This window comes from Bactrocera neohumeralis, chromosome 2 (assembly GCF_024586455.1).
Source record: "Bactrocera neohumeralis isolate Rockhampton chromosome 2, APGP_CSIRO_Bneo_wtdbg2-racon-allhic-juicebox.fasta_v2, whole genome shotgun sequence".
NCBI classification, from domain to species: domain Eukaryota; kingdom Metazoa; phylum Arthropoda; class Insecta; order Diptera; family Tephritidae; genus Bactrocera; species Bactrocera neohumeralis.
Window position 1 is genome coordinate 8,339,972 of NC_065919.1, and position 22,507 is coordinate 8,362,478.

Consider the following 22,507-nt stretch of genomic DNA (forward strand, 5'->3'; position numbering starts at 1 on the left):
TTTATGATTTTTTTATGCTGATTTGTCGTATATTTTTTTTTCTTTCCGTGTTTCTGCGGTTTCCACTTTGCTTTTTGTGGTAAGTCTAAACAAATAGAGAATTACTTGTAATTTCAAGTGAAGTCAGTGTGCTATTACCGCAAGTAAAATGGGAAATTGAAAAAATAAATGAATTCAAACCGTAAACCGGTACACCTGTTTTGAAGTTCTGTTCGCCGGTTCCCACTCAGTACATCTCACTATTTGGTAACTACCTCGAAAAGCAACAAAACCGAATGTAATGACGGAACCGCTGAAATTCAGCGAATCTATTAAACGCTAGACGCTTGGAAAATGCTTTGAAAGCAAAAACACAAAATTCAAAAGTCATTTCACATAGAAGAAACTGTGCGAGTACACACATTATTTACATTCGACGGAGAGTTACGAGGACGACAGACTTCAAATGTGCGCTAGAAAGGTACAACTTTCTGTGTCACATGCGGGTAAAGAAGAGTAGAAGAGTTTGAGAGAGTAAAATATCTATAAGATGTTTTTTAATTATTAAACATAAGATCCACATATTCGACTTTTCTTGAAACATACCTAAGTTACTCAAAAATAAAATATTTTTTTTAAAGAACACAGTCATACGTAGTTCATTAGCTTTACCGATAATCATGTCATCGAAATGGTCCAACGTAGAAGGTAACTCCAGTCGCAAAAAAAGATGTACCAATAAAAGCTGAGAAAAATAAGTTCTATATAAACATCGATCTTTTCCTCTTTCTTAGCAGATCGCGACACATTTGTTAGGATCCCGTTCAAATGCCTCTACCTCAGATAATGATTGCTGCATACACACGAGTACAGTGTGATAAGGTAGTGACTATTAGAGGATAATACATAGTATGTATTGCTGAGACAATAAGATTAAATGTCTTATGATTTCATTTTAGACCGATATACAAGTATTTTCATATTGTTATGATTTCGAAGAATGGATGTGGCCTCAGTCGTAAATTATTCATATATTACCCTCCTTGAAGTTAAAGTTTCGGCTCGGATGCTTGAAAGTCAAGTCGGTAATCGCTTAAACTCAAGCGGTGATCTTAGTCTGTACAGCCTAAAAACGAACCTCAACCTTATTCCGGGTTTCATTTTGCAACATTTAATAATTTGAAAAATTTTACTATTCTTTTAATAGCTGCATCTTCACGAAGTTCTGAATTATAAGTAAGAATTATGTATTATACAATTTTTGTTTTTTTCCTTCAGTATTAAATGAGTTACTTATCAGTACTCCCTCGTACATAGACACTCATGTATACATACATATATACATGTGCGTTGTTTTCCCGCAAGTGCAACTGAATTGCAGTGACGGCACTTGAGCTCTTTGGGGGTGGCGGGAGAATTGCAATTACACAAATTGTACGTATGTAAGCATGCGAAACGGGTACTTGTTGTAAAATTTGCTTGCCTTCGTTGCTGTTGGCCTGTACCCACTCAGTACAACTTGTTACTTGATGCCGACATGCCACGGCACGGCGGCCAATGGAAATTGTGAATAGCGAAGAATTGTGAACAGAGTTGATTGGCATTACACTGTGGTCGACTTGCCATAGATGAGTATATGTATATGTACATATATATGTGTATATATAGAGGTATATATATGTATATAGAGGTAAAGGTAGATCCACGCAATGAATGATATACTTATTGTATGTGTATGATGTTTTCTTCTCAAAGTGGATTTCGTGTATTTTTCTTAACAAAAATTTGCCTTCAAATGCCAGAGCAACAAGTTTACATATACATACATACATACATACATAACTGAATGTGGCATAGACTCCACCATCCTATTACATATGTATGTATGTATGTTACTAAAGCGTTGAATTCTGCAACCTCATGTTGTGCCATAAAAAATGGTTTTGTTGTTGGACGTTGGAGGCGCGAAAATGCCAAGTGAAAATGCGTTAAGCTATCACACAACGCAGCCGGTTGGAAGCACGCACGAATGGTTTGGGAGTGTCCACTGGCCATAGCTGGGTCCGTAGATTCAAACATGAGATATCATGCGCGCTGTCGGTCGCTTCAGCTCAGCTTGTTTATTTGTAAAATTCTTTCCGAGGCATAAGCAACAGTTGTGGCCACTTAGATAGTGTAAGCATATACATATGTATGAATAAAGCAGGCGCTCCATATAACGCTCATGTGATCACATACATACAAACATACATACATACATATGTTCCAACATACTTCCATACGTAGTCTTCCGCTTTGTTTTTACAGCTGTGCCGCATTTTCTGCAGCGCTGTCAGTTTTTAGTTTGTGCTAGCGGGGAAACAGGAGCGACGGCGGTTGGCTGATCGCAATTGCAACGACTGCTTGGAAAAGTGTGCAATTATATTTCGAGCTGCAGCCGGCGCTGCTAGCCTGGCCCTATTCAATACATGGCGTTACTCTGTGGCGATTCGAAAGCAAGCGCGCAAGTTGTGAGGTTTTAAGTGCGGCAGCAGCTGGCGGTAGGCGAGCAGACGACCAACGAAGTCATGCCAATGCGAACTGTGTGAATCATGTGGGTAACCGTATACATATATGTATGTATGTATGTATGTATAGTGTGTGCGGAATAAGAAGTTTTTATGGAAGTTGGTTTAAATAGACGGTTTTGAGGGTCAGTGTATGGGAGAGGAAAAAATGCGATGATGAAAATGGCAGAGTATATAGTAAAGTGGTAATATTTGTTATGAGAGAAAGTAGACATTTTGAAAAAAATTCAAAAGATTCAAATCATAAGTACATTCAAAATTTCTTCGAGAGTTTAAGTAATATCACTGTACAAACATGTGAGGAGAAATGTTCATATTCATTCCGCATAGTTTGACATGATTTTATATCAAAAACATCAATCATCCGGACTCGTGTAGTAAACTGAGGTCTCCACACATCCTCTTATGTACCAGAAATAGTTTTTCAAAGATTTGGGCTTTATTTATCCCATTTTATCGTTCGCCTAACCCCAGCGGGCACGGGGTGGAATTTTCCCGCGGTAAGATATGCCTGTCTTAAGATGCAACTAAACTACAAAACGCACTATGACTGTTATTTGGCTTGCCGCGAAATTTCAAGATAATCTTGTTAGCAATATATGGTTTTAGTACTCAGCTTGAACTGATATTATAATCTTTGAATGAGACTCTTTCTAATGAAAAGACATTTGAAGATCAAGCTAAAAGTGTCACCAGTCATTAAGTTTGATAGGTGCTGGTAGTAGTAAAAGCTACAAGGTCCGATCGGAGACTTAAATCTGGCACCACGGGTAGCAGTTGTCCCTTGGAGTTCGCTACAATCTGTTCATTGGGTTTGGCTCTTTGGGGAGATCCATGGCTGCTGTGGTTTAAACCTAAGTGCAGGTGGAATTGAAAATTCAGCTCGCCGCAAATGTGTACTTAAATGGTCCACTTAGTCTTAGTCTTCTATAACGAAATCTATCTGTTTATTTAAGTCTTATATTTCATATTTCGGTCACACTAGAATAGTCCCCTTCGACACTAGTCAGTTTTGCACAACATTTCTTGAAATTTTTGTAACAAACCGGTCTCACTGTACAACAGTTCTCATATCAGTTTGTATACTAGGGGGAATAGCCTGGCTCAATGTCACCCAGTCTGCAGCAAAATCAAATACACAAGTGGGAATTGCAAAAGCTGATGTGACAATTATTAGAAGAAATAGCAGCAAAGGCAGCAACAACGAAGCGATAAGACACACTACGATCAGCTAAATTTAAGCGCTGTAAGAGCTTTTAATGTTTTTGAAATTCAGTGAGATATGATATTTGTATGTCTACTATTACTGTGTTTGCATTACATAATTCAATATTCTTCAATAGCAATGCCCTCTCTCTCTGCTCCCGCTCTCACTCTGAATGTATTTATCTGTTGTAGTAGCTGAGCACACCGTGTGTAGGGTGAAAGCCTACGAAAACTCTAATGAAGCTGCAAAATAGGCAGTGACTGTAGAAAAGTGGATTAAAGGCGCGACAAAGCAATGACGGTAAACAAATATACACACAGGCATACACATTTGAGTTTTGTTTGGCTTGTTTATACACAAATAGGTATAGGGGGACTGACGCTCGCCGTGGGGGTGCACTCGCTATGAAAACGTGCTGATTTTGCCCACTCCAAGGCATGCTACAGACAAAGCTGGAGATTGTTCTCTATTAGTCTGTTAGACTTGGCATATTTTAAATATGCCTGTGTGAATGTGTATATTATTTGCAAGCAATCAGCCGGCGTCGGACCAGACTCAATGCATGTGACTTTAGATTAGCGACTGAAACGCGAAAATAAACAAATTAACTTTCTCGCTAGCAACTGCTGAGTAGAAGCTTGCGCTCGTCGCTGTGTGCCTGTTCCCACTCGGTACGTTGTGTTACTTTTGGTGGCACCACAGTCTGCATCAAAACACATAAATGACACCACTACACCACATAACGGACGCCAGCAGTGACAGTGACAGGGTGGCTAATGAAACGAAGCAGTCAAGCAGCACATTCAGGTGTCACTCGGGGTGGTGGTAGGAGGTTTGGAATTTAGCAAACTCAGGAAATAAATTGCTAAATAAGTAAATGCAACATCATCTGGCTCTTTGATCTGTTAGAAAAGTAACAACGCAGCAGAAAAGGTTTGCAACGGCGCAAAACCAAAGCGCACACATACATGAGTACCTCTACATACTTATACTTAGGTATACCTGTATAGAGACTTTGCTAGCGAATGGCAAACGTTTATTAGAATACAACAAAAACAATGCAATCTAACGCGCTGTGCAGTTTACTCATTTATAGCACATGCATATGTAAGTATGTATGTATGTACATATATATACGCTTATATAGCACTACATGTCGGTAAGCACGTGTTTGTATGTATGCCAAACCAGCGCCATAGGCAGCTATGTCTTTGAAAGCGAGCAATAATTTCGCCTTTAAATAAACGTCATGCAAAAGTAGAATTTGAATTCGCACAAAGTTAAAAAACTGGTTAATGCATACACTCAATATGCTAATGAATTCGGACTATTGCATTCGCTTCTCATCTAATGCAAAGAAGTCATCGAAATTTAATAGCTTTGGTCTTGCTCGGAATGAATATTGTTGTGTTTACTGTTTGGTTCACAAATAAAATGTTTTTATAATTCTGAAAGAGTGTAAAACCTAATACGCACCCAACAAAATTCTTCAGAAATCTTTTGATAGCAGACTTTATTTGCCACGAATCGAACAAGAAACTGGTATAAATCACGTCGATTGGCATAATTCAAAAGAGAGTGACTAGCCTTCTTTAAAGCGACATTCACATACTCTCTTCCATTTTATAACTGTACTGGATAGCTTTGCTCTTGTTTTCACATCTATTTTTTTTACCAAGAGCGTAAAAGAATTTGAAGAACAGATAAGTATATACTATACATACATACAAGGTCTGTCGCAAAAGAAACCGGACTGTTAAAAAAAAAAAAAAAAAAAAATTAATATTTTTCAAAAGTTATATTTTTTTATTCAAAGTAGTTGCCTTGTGCTTCGATATAGCGTTTAGCACGGTCAATTAGCATTTCAAATGAGTGTTTAAGGTAATTTTTCGGAATGCTCTTGAGAATATCGGTCGTCGCCTTTTGGATAGCTGAAATGTCCTGAAACCAGTGTCCTTTTATGGGCAAATGAAGTTTTCCAAATAGGTAAAAATCACAGGGTGCCAGATCAGGTGAGTAGGGTGAGTGATTAATGGTTAATATGGAGTTTTTTGTCAAAAAATCAGTGACAAGCGTCGACCGATGACACGGCGCATTATCGTGCAACAGGCGCCAGGACACTGCCTCACGTTATTGTGGTCGAGCACGACGAATGCGTGACAAAAGACGCTTCATAACACCAAGGTAAAACACAGCATTAATCGTTTGACCAGGTAGGACGAACTCTCGGTGTACAATACCCTCGGGATCGTAAAAACAAATCAGCATTGTCTTTGTTTTTGACTTCTGAAGACGACCAACTTCTGATCGTCACAGAGGTCCTCATGACCTTCTTGGAATCGCTTAAGCCGCTCATGCACATTACTACGCGATAGGCACTGATCACTATAAACTTTTCTCATCATTTGAAATGTTTCAGTAAACGTTTTCCTAAGTTTAAAACAAAATTTAATATTTGCTCTTTGCATTTTACGACCGATGACCAAAAGCTGCTGTCACTTTTTGATCGATAACATCGATTGTAGTTATCAATTGTCTTAAAATTTTTACGAAATGTCAACAAGAGATCAAACTTTTTATTTCATATACCCACCAATAGGTGGCGCCACTAGAAACAGTTATATTTAAGAAGTTATGTTTCTTTTGCGACAGACCTTGTATGTATATACATACATACATATATGCTGGTATATTCGACTAATTCGACAAAGCTTTACATTATACATATATATTCATATGTATATACAGCCAGTAAAGAATAGAACAATGAATTTGTATAACGGAAGCACTGGAAATGTTACTCAGCATACCTCCAATCTGCAATGCAGTGGAGAGCTATGCGGCAAATAAATTCGGGCGTAGCTCAATAAATTGTCCGCGATTTATTTGCGAGAGAATGTTCCAAGTCACGGAGTTAGAACTCAAGCGACCCTTCAAGCTTCCGGAATACTTCAGTATCTTCCAGGCGGCAGTCTTTGCAGATGGAATAGCGGCCGACATAGCTAAAAATGCAGGAAATAACATAAGCCAGACAGCGATTGAGACAATAATCTCACATCGTTTTACGTCAGCGAATGTCCTTTGAAGCTGGAAAGCAGTAGATGTAGCGGGGGCGTATATACTGGGTTCCTGTAGGGAGTTCCACGAAACGAAACTGCTGATGAGATTTGCACTGAAAACGATATACAACAAAGTTTCCAAAAGGGCTGCCAGGCGGATGAGGGCGAGATGGAATGCCTCAAGTACATGCAGGATCGCCAAGAGCATGTGCAAAAGCCCCTTCGGAAAACTTGTTTGCTTGTTACTCACACGATATGTAAAGGACTGCCGAAAAGCTGTTGCCCCTCTTGATAGGACACAATCTATTGGCATCACATACGAGCTGGATGGGCATAAGTGTCCATGTGACATGAGAGAGACACTGAAACACCCACTTTGCCTGTATCGAGCACTATTTAGAACTCGTCCTAAGTATCTATGAGCTTCGGAGTTCAAATTCTCAAAGTTCGTAAAAAACGTTGACGTCCCGTATGACTAGTAGTACTTCACCTCATACTACATAAACTGAACCTAAATCTGGCTTTACTAAAGACCGGAAGGTTTATGTACATATGTCGTGGTAACCAACCTAACCTAATAGATTTCATCCTATGATGATCGAGGCGTAGACGACTAAGATCCCTCGGGCTGCCGGACCACTGCGGTAAATTTCAAACAAAGCGAAGCTAGCCCCTAATGCATCAGCAAACAACTCAAGAGTCAATCAAAGTTTCAATCTTGTTTAGCATATCGACCTGAAGTGTCTTGGAAAGCAGGACATCAGGGGAGAGTGCCAGAACCAAGCGCCACTTCTACTGGGTGCCACGTCACAAAAACATCAATGACAAAGAGATAGTGGACGAAGTTGCCAAGCGTGAAGTAAGGCTGTCAGCCGAAAACATAATCAACATTGGCAAACCCAGACATTGTCTAAACGACGATCAGGACAGGAGAAAAGCAGAACGCGAGGAAAAGATCTAACTGAGTGCACAACCACAAAAGTCTTGTGCAAAGTGGTAGATCGAAAATATGCATAGATTTTTACTGGCACTTGATAGACGGGATTTTGAGAACATGATTTTACGACGATTTACGACGTAACTTCTAGCAGTATAACGAATTCTAAATAAATTTAACGAAAGAGGTTAGTTTTCTGTTACTAATTTATTCTGTACTAATAGAATATGTACACCCAACAAGGTCATTATTATTCCCAGAACAATATCAGGGCATTAACAGATTGAATTGATCGATTGTGTAAAGTCGAAAATTTAAATATTACATACAGAGGAGTACTTTCAGGCAAACTGGTTATAAAATATTGAATTTTGTAAAGCATCTATTAGACACTATTTTAGGAAATCTTATAAATATACTTAGAAGCACAATATGACCAAGTAATTTTCCAGTTCACGACGCGCTGTAAGGACAGCATATACGGCAAGTCAACTACCAAGTCTACCTGGAGAAAGTGCACATTTACGACGGAACTTTTTTTAAGCACATGAAGTATAAATTGAACTAAACTGCTATGTAACTGTTTTTCATACTAGCGCAATACCGAAAAATAACAGTTGCTTGCGTGGAAAGGGATAAACGAACCACCTAGTTGTAGCAGCAGAAAACATTACTGTAGTAATTTCGAGCCTTTGGTTGGCTGGCCTTGGCCGAATAAAAATACGGGTACGTTCCGGTTACTTAAACTCGACTGTCGTCGGAAAGGGCGGCCTAGTAATTAAGATTGGTACATAATTGGCGTAAAATATTTACTCAATAACACATGTGATGCATAAAAGAAAAAGATACCGTTACAAATATTTTTTGTTGAACTTATTCGTTTTATTTTCGATATTAATTTATAATTATGTTTTTTTAGTGCGTTTTAATGCGTAAAATTATTTGAATTGCACTCTTTTTGGTAAATACTTGATCAATAATCAATAGTTTTTAATGCGCAATGATATCGATGATGTATAAAATTGAATGATTTCTATATAATGGCACAATATACATACATACATGTACAGTAAATGATATAAATGCATTAATTAAAGTAAAATGATTAACACATAGTGTATTTTGATATTCTTGTGAACATTTTTGTTTCTTCTTTTTTTGTTAATTTTAACTCTATTTCATGTGAGTGTTGTTTTTTTTTTGTTTGTTTTATTGCTTATGTTTGCATACAAGTATTTGCAACGTTGCAATGTGACTTATTGCTTTAAGATGCTATGCCATTATTTATTCAAATTTATGGATTTCTGTTAATTTAGGCTTGTTTACGCTGTCAGTATTTTATTGTTGTAAAAGTGTTTGGTTTGTGTTTTCACAAGCAATCATAATTAGATAAACATTATTACAATTTCAATTATAATTTGTTATTGTCTTATATAAATATTTTGACTAATAAAACAACAAAAAACATAATCAATATCAGTATACAATTTGGCCACAAATCAAATAAAATGATGAAAAATGCATGGTATGGTATTTACAAAAATAATGTAAGCTGCACAGTTTAAAAAAAAAAGAAGATTTAAGTCAGATTTTTATGGTAAATGCTTCTTCTGGGTTGGTGAATGCGTACGGAAACCGTTTATAATAACGTTTGCGTTTGATATTCTAGTTTTAAATTAGTTCCTCCCCTACTAATAGGTAAATACTTTGTATTATATAAAATAAAAGTAGGAATCCATATAGAAACTGTTTTTTTATATTAATAAAATAAACAAAAATACTCTTCGTTCGTTTGATGTTTACATACTAAGCTTATAATTAATGTCTAAACTAATTTTGGCTTAGCGTATTTTCTTAAAGTTAACAGTAAAACCATATGACTATCAATAAACATACCGAACGTTAATTTCGATTAATAATAAGAACTTGCAACTAATTGTGACACTCAATCCGAAACTAAAATGCGCAAAAAAAAAACTCTAGAAATATATTTACAATAGCAACATATAAATAGTAGAACCGATTACAAACAAATCAGCGGGTTTAAACTAGCAAATAATACCAGCTACCATAAATATATAGAGTTGTAGACTTTCCTATGAATTACCACTAATATTTACGTTTAAATGTACGCTTAAATCTAAGTAAAGTCCTTTTTGCAATTATGCAACAAATGTAGCCAGACATATACATAAGTATATAGCTTGCATAACGATTTCCTTAACACGTTGTTGTGTCTGCCAGTGTTTGGGTTCAATGATCGGTGCTTAGTGTGTCATCGATGTTGCTGTCCCAATTGAATTCGGTAACACCCTGTTTGTAGTAGATGTTGCCCAAATTGGCGAACCGCTTTTCGAAATCGTTGTCTTTTGCTTTAAGTCGCTCGAATCTGAAACGCAAGAGGGTTGTAAAATTAATATTTTTAAGTCACTTTAAATTCAATGCTTTGGCATTTTTAAATCACAAAGCTTTGGATGGAAAATCTGTTATATAAGACCATTGTAGCATATACATACATATGTAGCTGCTATGAATGTCAAGTTACTATTTTATTTTACAAGTTATTTTCACGAGATTTGGTACAAGACAGCGCAACAATCTTCAAACATATTGCTCAGATCGGACCACTTTGGCATACAGCAGCATACCAATCAATCGTGCAAAATCAAAATGAAGATACTTATTTTTATATTATTTTATGCTATAAGAAATGGCCTCGTAAAGGTTGTTATAACTTTGTTGCAGTTGAAGTTTACGTTTTTCTTGTATAACCTCACTTTTTGCTAGTTCGGCACATTAATGTGCTGTTAACCCACGACAATTTCCTTAGTGTTCTAATGTACGATAGCTAAACATTCAATTCTAATTTTTTGCCATTGACTAATTGTTGAAAAGTATACATACATATATTCCTATGTGCCATAACCTCAAAATCTTTGTCGCATCATGTTGCCAATACTTTGATTAGTTATTTTCCTTATTTTCATTCTGTTGGCAATATTTCATGCTAAATTTTACTTCAGAAATTTCTTTTTGTAAAGCATTTTTAAAATCTCAAAAGATTTGACATCTCAATTTGGGAAGACACTACCTTAAACTTCAATGAAATAAAATTCTTTGAAGTCTTAAATCTCTCCTTCCAATGAACACCCAACTATAAAGTTGGACCTTAGCTAGATACTTTCCAACTACGAGAACCGAGACACGAACTGTTTCCAGTCCGTTCCTGTCACCGCCGTAATATTGTGGTATCTATTACAAACCGGCACCCACGGGGAGGGTTCAGCAAAATTATACAAAAATATATAATTTCTCTCGATTATCACACGATTCTAACACTGTTATATAAATGGCTTCAACAACTATTTCTAAGTCGAAAAAAAATCAAGATTTCCAACGAAAGCTAGGTGAATAGTCGATTTGAAATAATGTATTAGCTTACTTCGACGAACCGTACCTTTGGAATAGTAAATTCTTTGCAAAGGCATATAGCTCGATATCCAAGCTGTTTAACTCCTCGATGCGTTTCTTCTGATCCGGTCGCAGATTGTTAACCGCCGACGCAGATATTGTTGTATTGTGTTGTTCGAATGGTATCGCAAAACGAAGATTGAATGTCTCTTCGAATATATACTGCGAAATCTGCAAAAAGAAATTTTGTTTAGAGAATACACTTGTATATGGTATTTAAGTGGTACCTTTTGATACTCGGTGAGTCCGAAGTATGCCATTGCGGCTAAATTGCGTTTGGCGCTCGCCAACATCACGCGGTCGCGCTCGTGCGCCGGCATAGCAGTCTTATTGTAACAGCCCACCAACGCCAGATCGGCCAGCATGCGGGTCTGTCGATTGGCCGCCAAATTCGATTCGCATGCGGCGAACTCATCCAAATCCACATCCAACCAATCCTTGCCCTTGTAACAGGGTGGCAATTCCGCCGCCGTGGCTTGACGACCCAGACACCAATGCCGTGAACCCTTCCACGTCGCACCGCGTCGCACATGCCGATATTCGGACATATACCGTGAGATGGGCTCACGTAGCAGCGTGATGTAGAAGTATCGACGTTTGGCCGTCTCGCCTTCGTTCTTGTCCAACTCGATATCCACACAGCTGGTCAGCTCCGTCCAGTCGGCGTGTAGGCCACACTTCCAGCCGGTCGAGTAGCGTGAGAACAGCCAATTCTCGTTGCGGTGTGGACGGAAGCAGTAGCAACGTTTGCGCTGACGCTGGCATTCGCAGGGTCGCTATAAGGCGCAATCGAAAACGAAATTAGCATCAGTATGTTGTTTATTTGAATAACTTATGTATGTATATGTATATTTCAAATAATTATAAATATGCAAATTGTTTATGCAACGTTCGTAAATGTCCAGTAATTTAAGTATTTACATGCGTATAGCATGTGTAAACAATTCAGTGGTTTTATCTCGGTTTAGCTCTTCCCAGAGTTCAATTTGCTGAATCTAAACTTTGGAATTTATTACGGATATTGTTGTCAACTTCGTACGTGCAATGTTCGTGAATTATGGAAATTATTTATAATTCACTGCATCCTGTCAACAGTTCATAACAACGAGGCGATGAATTGCATACAAATGACCGCAATGCCTGGTTGTCATGTCAAAAGACATCATTTCAACTTCAAATAAAGACACACACTTTATTTACATGTGTATGACAACCATGCATAAGCATTTAAGTAGCCTTTCTGGAAAGTCAAATCAAAGTCAAGGTTATTTTAGGACAGTTAAGCGGGGAGACCGAGAGTCTGCCGTTTATGCTGTTGAGCTATGTTAGAAGGAAGCGCTGATAAGGCTTATGAAATCCACTCAAATACTGATACAGCTCACTGATTTATAGTTGAATCTTAAGAGATTTTCAAAGTTTTTTTTACTTACACTTGGTAAAAATTAACGGGGGGTCCTCAAAAACTAACGTACTTTCAAACAACTAGCTCTTATAGCAAACAAAACAGACAAATTGGGGTTGGATTTCACTTTCTCTCTCTCACTGAACGACCGATCGTTTTGAAACTTTAAAAACTATTTGACGAGGTATCGTTGGAGAGGTTCTTTCACTTTTTGCAATAACAAATGAACCGATCTTTTCGTGCGTTTTTAGGGCTTCCCCTAATTCCTTCTGCCTACTGATTAATGCCTTCACGATGACACATCTTCTGAAACTCAATTCTTCTTACGCTTCATAAGGAATTCAAAACTCTTTTAGGCCCATCAGGACATTCAGGATCAACCTTTATTTTTGTCTCTCTGTTTTCACTAATTTTATTCAACAAAAAGTGAAAATTTTAAATTTCGAAACCCTTCTTGAAAAACGTAGAAATTCTCTTATTTGCGCTATGAGAACTATGTGTAAGATCTTGTTTTGAGATGATTGTGAATTCTATTAACTACAATTTTTAGTCTTCACATGATTTCTGGGAGAAGTTATCTAAGAATTTGCAGTAGATTACACTTAAGCTGTAACCAGTCTTAAGAAAAGTGTATTAATGTATAAACACATTTAATTCAATATTACGTAGGTTGTCTTTTATATTTCGGCGTTTGGTAGCCCTAGAGCTGCAATCTGGCAACTCACAACTTTATCGTAAAGTTATCGATTAACTCAGTGGATTTGATTCAATTTTTGACGATGAAGCTCTATCAAGAACCAGTGTTCATCGATGTTAAGGTGAATTTAATCAAGGTCACTCCATAACGAATTTCGTGAAGGTCGTCCAAAATCAGTTATTGTTGCGGAAACTGTATGAAATCGCTACAGATTATGAAGCGTGGATTTACGCGAATGCGCTTGAAGGTAAAGATCAGTCGACTGTATGGGTGTTTCAAGACGAGCCGAATCCAGCAAAAGATGTTCGCGCACAAAGCACTTACAAGCAAATAGTTGCCGATTTTTGGAACAACTGGGCATATCGCAACCATACCACTTGAACAACGCAGAACAGTAAATTCTGAATTGGTACACAATCATTTACTTGCCAGTTATTTTTCAAGAAATTAGGAAAACGAACCGCCGAAGACGGATCACTCTTCATGAGCTCTCGAACATCGATTGAAACAAATGGCATTTTTCAGCACTCAAACCGACAATTCAATGAATCTTCCACCGTATAATCCAGACGTGGGACCGAATGACTTCTTTTTATTCCGTACGTAAAATAGAAACTAATAGGTCAACGTTTTTCGACACCTGAAAAGGAGGTTGATGTATTCAAAAGGCATGTTTTGGAGATACCTCAATTAAAGTGGCAAAAAAGCTCCGGAAATTGCTTCAAACGCATACAAAAGTTCTAAAGTAAACAGGACTTAAAAAAAACAGAACAAATGGTTTTTTCGGCAAAATCAATTTATTTTATTCAAAATAGTCTCGTTCTGCTTCAATACAGCTTTTTGCACGGTCCAAAAGCATGTGGAACGAGTGTTTTAGCTCGTCGGCCGGTATGGCCGCCAGTATGTCGGTGCAAACCTTTCGAATGGCCTCTACGTCTGCATAACGCTTTCCTTTCACGGAAAAAGGCATTTTTCCGAAAAGGTAGAAGTCGCACGGTGCCATATTAGGTGAATACGGGGAGTGGTTAATGGTTAAAATGTGATTTTTGGTCAAATAATTGTCCTTCGAATGTTGGTTTCTGAGCAATTTTTGGACGTCAGTCAATTTGTGCGGAACAAACCGCGCACACACCTCTCGTAACCCCAAATGTTTGGTCAAAATGCGATAAATCGATGTTTTGGAGATCTTTAATTCCATTTTCACGAATTTCAATGATGATTTCGGCTGATTTTTGATGAATTCACGCACAGTTTCGATTGATTTTCAGGTGATCACGGATTTTGATTGGCCCACATGTTGATCGTCATTTATGTCCTCACGACCACTTTGAAAACGTTGAAACCGCTCGTGCACTTTGGTACGGGATAGGCATTCATAGCCATAAACTTGTTTCATCAAATGAAACGTTTCGGTAAAAGTTTTACTAATTTTAAAACAAAATTTAATGTTGGCTCTTTGTTCGAAGCTAATTTTCGCACCGATAACACAAACATACTGACACTTAAAACGCCAATAACTTCACTTCCAATCAATGAAATGTCATGAAATTCTCACTGGACAACGCACCAGTCACAGTCAGGTGCCACCAGGGGGTGCTAGATTCAAAAAGTCCTGTTTACTTTGGAAAGCATCTTGTAGATCTTAATATTTGTAATATTTGTTTTTGTTCTGCAACCTCGAGATACATAAGGCAACCTATGTAAGAAACAAATTTAATTTAGTTCTTGTTATTTTATTTTACTACATTTCAAGAGTACATCCTGCACGCTTCTCCCAGCTTACGACCAAGCTCTTCCCCAGCTACACAGGTGCCTTGAACCATTCTTTATACAAAAAACAGTAAACGATTTGTTAGTGCTTGCGAAATTATATCTCAGTTATGTATGCGTAAACACGTTTCGTTTATTTGTAATGGAATTGTAAACAATGTTAAGCAATTTCAAACATGTGGCATGGCTTATAAGCTGAAATTGCAATAAGAACCCAATTTTGATTGCAGCAATTCTGAAATATCCATGGCACAGACACAATGTGAATGGGTACAGAAGTATGGCGCACAACTTAACACTTATGTACATACAATACATAAGTATTCCTTCAATGTAGAGTACATGTAGCCCGGCTATATTGGCATATTGTCATAAATCCTTGATTTGATTTCACGCGAATATGGTTATAGGAATCAATAAATATATAACAATAAACTCATTACATTGATTGTTGTAGCTATACGTACATATAAACATGATAGGGTGGTTCTTAAGAGGAGATAGAAAGTTTTGACAACTCAAGGCATCAGTTGCCTTGAGATAATACAGGAGATAGTACAGAAAAGATGTACTATACATTTCTGATCAGAATTATATTAAATATATATGTAAATCCGAATGCAAGAGGTCAAAATACAAGCGAAAAACTTCAATTCAAGAAAAAATGCCTTTCGCACTGCCATATTAATTTAGTACATTAAGATTATAATTGAGAAACCAGTTGTTTCCTTTCGCACAGCCGGCTAGTCGATTAAGGATAAGCTCGATTAAGGTTCAGCTCTTCAACTTGCTTCAGTTTTTTTTATGTTTTCTATATATTTTTCTGTTTTTTCTGTGTTCTAATGATTAAAATTCATCAGTTGATTGCTATTTTATCAATGCATACAGCCGCATTTACAGTCTGGACAACAATCGGCAGTGTTAAACACAGCCAAATTTGCAGTTTGGACAAGAACCCGCACTTTGATTTTAATTCGATTAAGAATTAATGTAATCACATAGTATTTATATTTTGTACAAACAAACTTTGTGACATAACCAACTAAAGGAACTGAGTCTAAAACATAAAACTCATTTCATCGAACTTTACGTACCACCCTTATGTACAAACATGTAAGCACATCCATATCAGTATGGAGATGCCAACATGTGCGCGTAATAATGCATTGTGTCTGCTCATTTGACTTACCTTTAGATCCAAGTCACGCACCAAATGTCGTCCAAACGATGTGCCTCCGGTCTTTTGTATATGCAGGAACACCATCACATCATGCCCGTCCATATCGAATTGAAAATCATCGTTGAGCACATCCTCATAGCTGAGACCGGCATTGGTGATAATTACGTTTTGCTGTATTGATTTCGCGCTAATCGCCGATGTGGATGCCAGCGCCATGGCCGACCCGGCTCCGCCACCACCACCCGGCTGATGTGACTGATGCTGATAGTGGTGCACACCGTACGCATTGTTCGCCACACCCGACGCGGCGGCAGCGCCCACGGCACCCGGTGGTGGCATTATCGCCTCATTGTAGGCCAGTATATCCGGTTGTAGCATCATGCCGCGCTTGGACAGCGCACAGACCTGTTGATATGAAGCAATCAGAGAAAGAAAAAACATTAAAATAAGAGACAAATTAAAATATTCGATATGCTGATATTTACGCGTGTTTATGAAAATTTATGACAAATATGGCCATAAAGCATTCGAAAATTCGCAATTACGCCGAAACAAATGCGTGCGTAATGCGAAATGCGAAGCGCCTGAAATTCAATTAACTCACTCAATGAAAGCAGCGCTCGCTATAGTTCAAATTTTAGCTGCATGCTGCCGAAGGCATGTGTATGTGTGAAAAACAGGATTTTCGGATTTTCGGTGTTTTCATCGGAAAGGGATTAAGGCATTGGCTGGATTTTTCAGGCTGATCCATGCAAACGAAATCAAATGAAATCTCAAGCGCTTGAACAGCGCAAAATGTATCAACTGGCGTACAAATGTATCGCCATTGCATTTAATTAACTCCTTTCATTTTCCGCTTAACGAAACGTAAAAAGGATTTCGGCGATATGCTGGTGCAGTGTATGTGTTTGTGTATGCGTGCATCAATCTGATGATGCGAAAGAGTATGAATTTTTAATTAACAAGCTTAATGTGAATTGCCTGCGAGCGTTTATATACTTACATATGTATATAATGAAGTATATACATATGTATGTACATATGTATGTTGCTGCGTATGCAAGTATGCATATTTAGCATACTCGCCTATCTTTATGGGCGCAATTGGGTCGGCAAAAAGCCACCATTCATAAAATTTTGGCTCTTATAGCGAGATATCAGCATCAAATGCTTTCATTTATCTAATTTTTTGGAATACGAAAACTTGGCAACGCTTACACTTAATGCAGAGAAATGCATACATACATATGTACATCCAAACATACATACGCAAATGCAAAACAAAAGCACGTTGAGCTGATCATTGAAGCGTAAACTGGTAGATTATCGCATTTAACAAAGTTGAAAGCCTGCCTCCAAATCACATTAAGAATTCGTCGGAGAAGAAACACAAAAGAATGAAATAAAAAAATAGTAAGCTCAAATGCTTTATTACTCGCTTATCACATACACTACACTGGTCAACAGTGATTTTGGTGCCAAGAAGCCACAATTCCCATAACTTTAAGCAGATTACTACACATACAGGGTGCGCCATATTTTAAGCCGCTATGCTTTGTCAATATTCAACAGCTTTTTACATTTGAGATATTTATACCCAGAACAGGGTATATTAAGTTAACCACGAAGTTTGTAACACACAGAAAGAAGGATCGGAGACCCTATAAAGTATATATATAAATGATCAGTATGTCGAGCTGAGTCGATTTAGCCATGACCGCCTATCTGTCTGTATATATACGAACTAGTCCTTCAGTTTTAAGATATCCTTTTAAAATTTTGCAAACGTCATCTTCTCTTCAAGAAGCTGCTCATTTGTCGGAACGGCCGATATCAGAGCACTATAACATACAGCTTCCATATAAACTCAAGTTCTTCAAGAATCAAGTTCTTGTATGGAAAACTTTCACATTTGACAATGTATCTTCACCAAATTTGGTACAGATTATTTTCTAATGCAACAATGTAATATCAGAAGAAATTGTTTAGATCAGTTAACTATAGCATATAGCTGCCATACAAACCGAACGATCGGAATTAAGGGCATGTATGGAAAATTTTCGCATTTGACGTGGTATCTTTACGAAATTTGGCATGGATTACTACTTAAGGTAACAATATAATCTCCAAAAAAAATTGTTCAGAACGAATTACTATAGTATATAGCTTACATACAAACTGAACACATAGTTACTAAAAGAAATGCATCTGTGAAGGGTATATTAGCTTCCGTGCAGTCGAAGTTAACGTTTTTTCTTGTTTTGTCTATCAACCAATTTTCAGAATACGAAGCGAACAAAAATAACATTAGTTGTTTTGACTCACTCTAATGTATATATTTTGATATTCCTTTGAATATTTTTAGCAAACAGCCGATTTTAGCCAATATGGTTCCAAACATTCCGGGTGGTAGAACACTTGAAATTTCAAATAACCTCCCAGAGGAAATCAGAGCATTCAGATCTGGAAATAAAGATGGCTAATCAATGCCACCTCTTTTTGATATCAGGACTGATATGAGGACTAGAAAGTTTGACTCGCAGTGTGCCGTTGAAACCAGTAACCACCAAAATCTTTTTCATGAACCTACGAGCAGAAATAGTGAGCCAACATCCATCGACTGTTTCAATATAGCTAAGACAACTGAACGATTATTTAGGAATGTTGCTTTAATGTGAAACGATTCATGTTTAGAAAAGTTGAGACATTCAGAAATTATATATGTATATACTAATCTGTTTACATATATAATCTGTTTACACCGTAAAGATACATATGAAGAATTTGATTAATTAAAATTTATGTTGCGAAAGGGAACCGGAACTGATCAATAACTGTAGGCTTATTTTATATTTATTCTAATTTATAAAATTTTTTGAGCAATCAATTAATGATTCATAATTTATATTAAGCTAGCAACATTTACAATTTGATTTTAAGCTCATTTATGTGAAACCAACAAAAACATAAGTAAGAAGAAAAAAGTTTACCTCACCAAAGCTCTAAGCTTGAATAATACGTTGACAAATCTTATGACAGGTGTAAAGTTATCTTAAAAGTCACAACACGATTGGCACATATAAAATGTACAAATATGTTAGCTCTCCACGAAAAATTTTCGAGCAGACAAACGACAGGATATGCAATAAATGTGTCCGATGCAACGGAACCAGAACCGCATCTAAGCGTGCTTTGAAATGCCAACAGACATGGTACACACACTCGCACACACATCGCTCAACTAAAAGCATTATAGACATAAATATATACTCACATACGATACATAAAGTATGAAATATATGAACAGGGTGCTTGCAGGAAATACTGATAAACTTTTCACTTACAAAAATTTCAACGCCAATCAGTCAGAATGAGCAGTATGTACAAATTAAATTCTTCTTTTAAATTAAAATAATAAAAAAATATATTTTTTATAGCTTTTTGGCTATCAGCGCAAGATATAATTAAATATTAGAATATTAAAATGCGCTTATTCGCAACTTAAATAAACATTATAGCCGATTAAGACGCGGACAGAGCGCGTTATGTGCAGACCAGATGCAGATGCAGTAAATTGTTTATATTTGCCGTTAGGCGACTGTATCAGGGATCAAGTTAACTTGCATGGAGATTATTTGATAATATTGGCGATGTCTTAGCATAAAGTTATGAAGACATTAAGGGGTTACATGGGTTTCCTCGGTTAAAAAACAGCCTTTTTTCAACAATTTTTCTTCACACATAAAAAATTAAATATTTTAATAGAATTTTTATTTGTACAAATATTCACTATTAACAAAGAAATTCTGAAATTTTTGGAGAAAATATTTCAAACTCGGCCATTCCGACACCATTTCCGGTGACCCCTCCGAAAAAAATGAGCTCGCGTTGGCAGGATAACTCCTTACAGGATCATCTAAATTGAAAAAATACGTGTTTTAAATAACCTTAACATATAACTTGGACGAATGAAAAAAAACTGAAAATTGGATTTTTGGCAGACATTTTTACATAAAGGAAAAATTTCGCGACCTTTTTTTCAAATAGTTGTAATCGAATGTTTTTCCATATGGATTTATGGAAGTGCTACAAACGGAGCTAAAGCCGCTTTCCTTGTGGGTAAGCCAAAATAATATTAATATGTGTGTAGTATAGCTTGAGTGCAATATTGCAACATTGTATGTAGAACCTTAGCAATTCCTGTCACATGCTAAGAAGCAACCAGCGAAACAGCGAACACATGAGAATGTCACTTGTCAACTCTGACAGTTATTGAGTGATGCGCAATTCTACACTTCGTATGTTTCTGACTTAAACTTTTTTCGTAAACCACTCAAGATTACTCTAAGGCAAATGCTAAAAAGCACTTGGAAGTAAAAAAAGCGGGTAGGTTAGCGCGGAGGTGAATAAAGTTTGTAGTATGGATCGATAAATATGTGGCAATAAAATTGGTTATAAAAAAACATATTTTTTGAATGCGAAATGTCAGTAAAGAAATTCTTGGTATTCCATTTTTTACAGTTATTTTTGAAGTGCTCGATAGATAGACTATATGCTGTAATATAAAACGGCGTTTCTGCATAATTCTGCAGTGAATGATTTTAATGCTTGATTTTTTTCCGAAATAGTTTTTTTATAAAAAAAGGTTTCTTTGTTTTATATTTTCTTAAATAATTTATTGTCTGAATTTGGTATCCCCGCAAAACTAATACGGCTGTGTAAACTGACGTTGAGCAACACCAAAATCTCCGTCAGGATCGGGAAGGACCTCTCCGAGCCGTTCGATACCAAACGAGGTTTCAGACAAAGCGACTCCCTCCCTATCGTGCGACTTTTTCAACCTGCTGCTGGAGAAAATAATTCGAGCTGCAGCACTTAATCGAGCAGGTACAATATTTTATAAGATATTTTTTTATAAGATATTGATATCATCGGCCTCAACACCTGCGCAGTTAGTTCTGCTTTCTCCAGACTGGAGAAGGAAGCAAAGCAAGTGGGTCTGGCAGTGAACGAGGGCAAGACGAAATATCTCCTGTCATCAAACAAACAGTCGTCGCACTCGCGACTTGGCTCCCACGTCACTGTTGACAGTCATAACTTTGAAGTTGTAGATAATTTCGTCTATCTTGGAACCATTGTAAACACCACCAACAATGTCAGCCAGGAAATCCAACGCGGGATTGCCAACAGGTGCTACTTCGGACTGAGTAGGCAATTGAGAAGCAAAGTCCTCTATCGACGAACAAAAACTAAACTCTATAAGTCACTCCCGTATGGTGTAGAGGCATGGACGATCTGATGAGTCGACGTTGCGAGTTTTCGAGAAAAAGTGCTGCGAAAGAGTTATGGTCCTTTGCGCATTTGCCACGGCTAATATCGCATTCGATGGAACGATGAGCTGTACGAGATATACGACGACATTGTCATAGTTCAGCGAATTAAAAGACAGCGGCTACGCTGGCTAGGTCATGTTGTCCGGATGGATGAAAACACTCCAGCTCTGAAAGTATTCGACGCAGTACCCGCCGGGGAAGCAGAGGAGGAGGAAGACCTCCACTCCTTTAGAAGGACTAGATGATGAAGGACCTGGCTTCGCTTGGAATATCCAATTGGCGCCACGCGAAGAAACGACTGGTGCGCTGTCGCTAACTCGGGTATAATCGCGTAAGCGGTGTCTACGCCAATTAAGGAGAAGTAGAAAATAATTTATTACAAAAAAAATTTCAACGCCTTATTTTTCTAAAATATTTTTAATTTATTTTCTTTTATAATGAACATTTTTTTATAATTTTTTTTTTATTTTTTTATAATTTCTAAAATAATTTTTTTACAAAAAAAAGGTTTCAAGGCTTTATTTTTTCTAATATAATTTTTACAAAAAAAAATTTCAAGAAATTATTTTTTCTAAAATATTTTTAATTTATTTTCTTTTATAATGTTCATTTTTTTATAATTTTTTTTATTTTTTTATAATTTCTAAAATAATTTTTTACAAAAAAAAGGTTTTAAGGCTGTATTTTTTCTAAAATAATTTAATTTTTTTTATAATGATCCTTTTTTATAATTTTTTTAATGCATTTTTCTATAACCTTTTTATTTTTATTTTTAAAATTTTTTATAGTTTTTTTATAAACAAACAGCATCATAATTTGTCCACATAGCTGAGCATTAAAGGGTTAAAATGTTAACATGTTGCTAGGCGAATATCAACACACAATTGGAACCACAAAACCTAAAT

The 22,507-nt window shown here is 36.8% G+C and overlaps 1 protein-coding gene across 4 annotated transcripts in view; it reads right to left on the bottom strand.

The window, feature by feature from the left end:
* Positions 1–8,607: 8,607 nt before the first annotated feature.
* LOC126753902 (heparan-sulfate 6-O-sulfotransferase 1) overlaps positions 8,608–22,507 on the bottom strand; it is a 108,027-nt gene continuing 94,127 nt past the window's right edge. For 3 of the 4 annotated variants that reach the window (XM_050465694.1, XM_050465666.1, XM_050465677.1), the window contains 4 exons: positions 16,279–16,674; positions 11,448–11,996; positions 11,192–11,391; positions 8,608–10,138 (listed from right to left, as the gene is read on the bottom strand). In XM_050465694.1, the coding sequence (XP_050321651.1) occupies positions 10,003–10,138; positions 11,192–11,391; positions 11,448–11,996; positions 16,279–16,650 (1,257 nt within the window). In that variant the 5' untranslated portion in view covers positions 16,651–16,674 and the 3' untranslated portion in view covers positions 8,608–10,002. The remainder of the gene's footprint in view (positions 10,139–11,191; positions 11,392–11,447; positions 11,997–16,278; positions 16,675–22,507) is intronic. The other variant, XM_050465686.1, reaches the window with a different exon arrangement.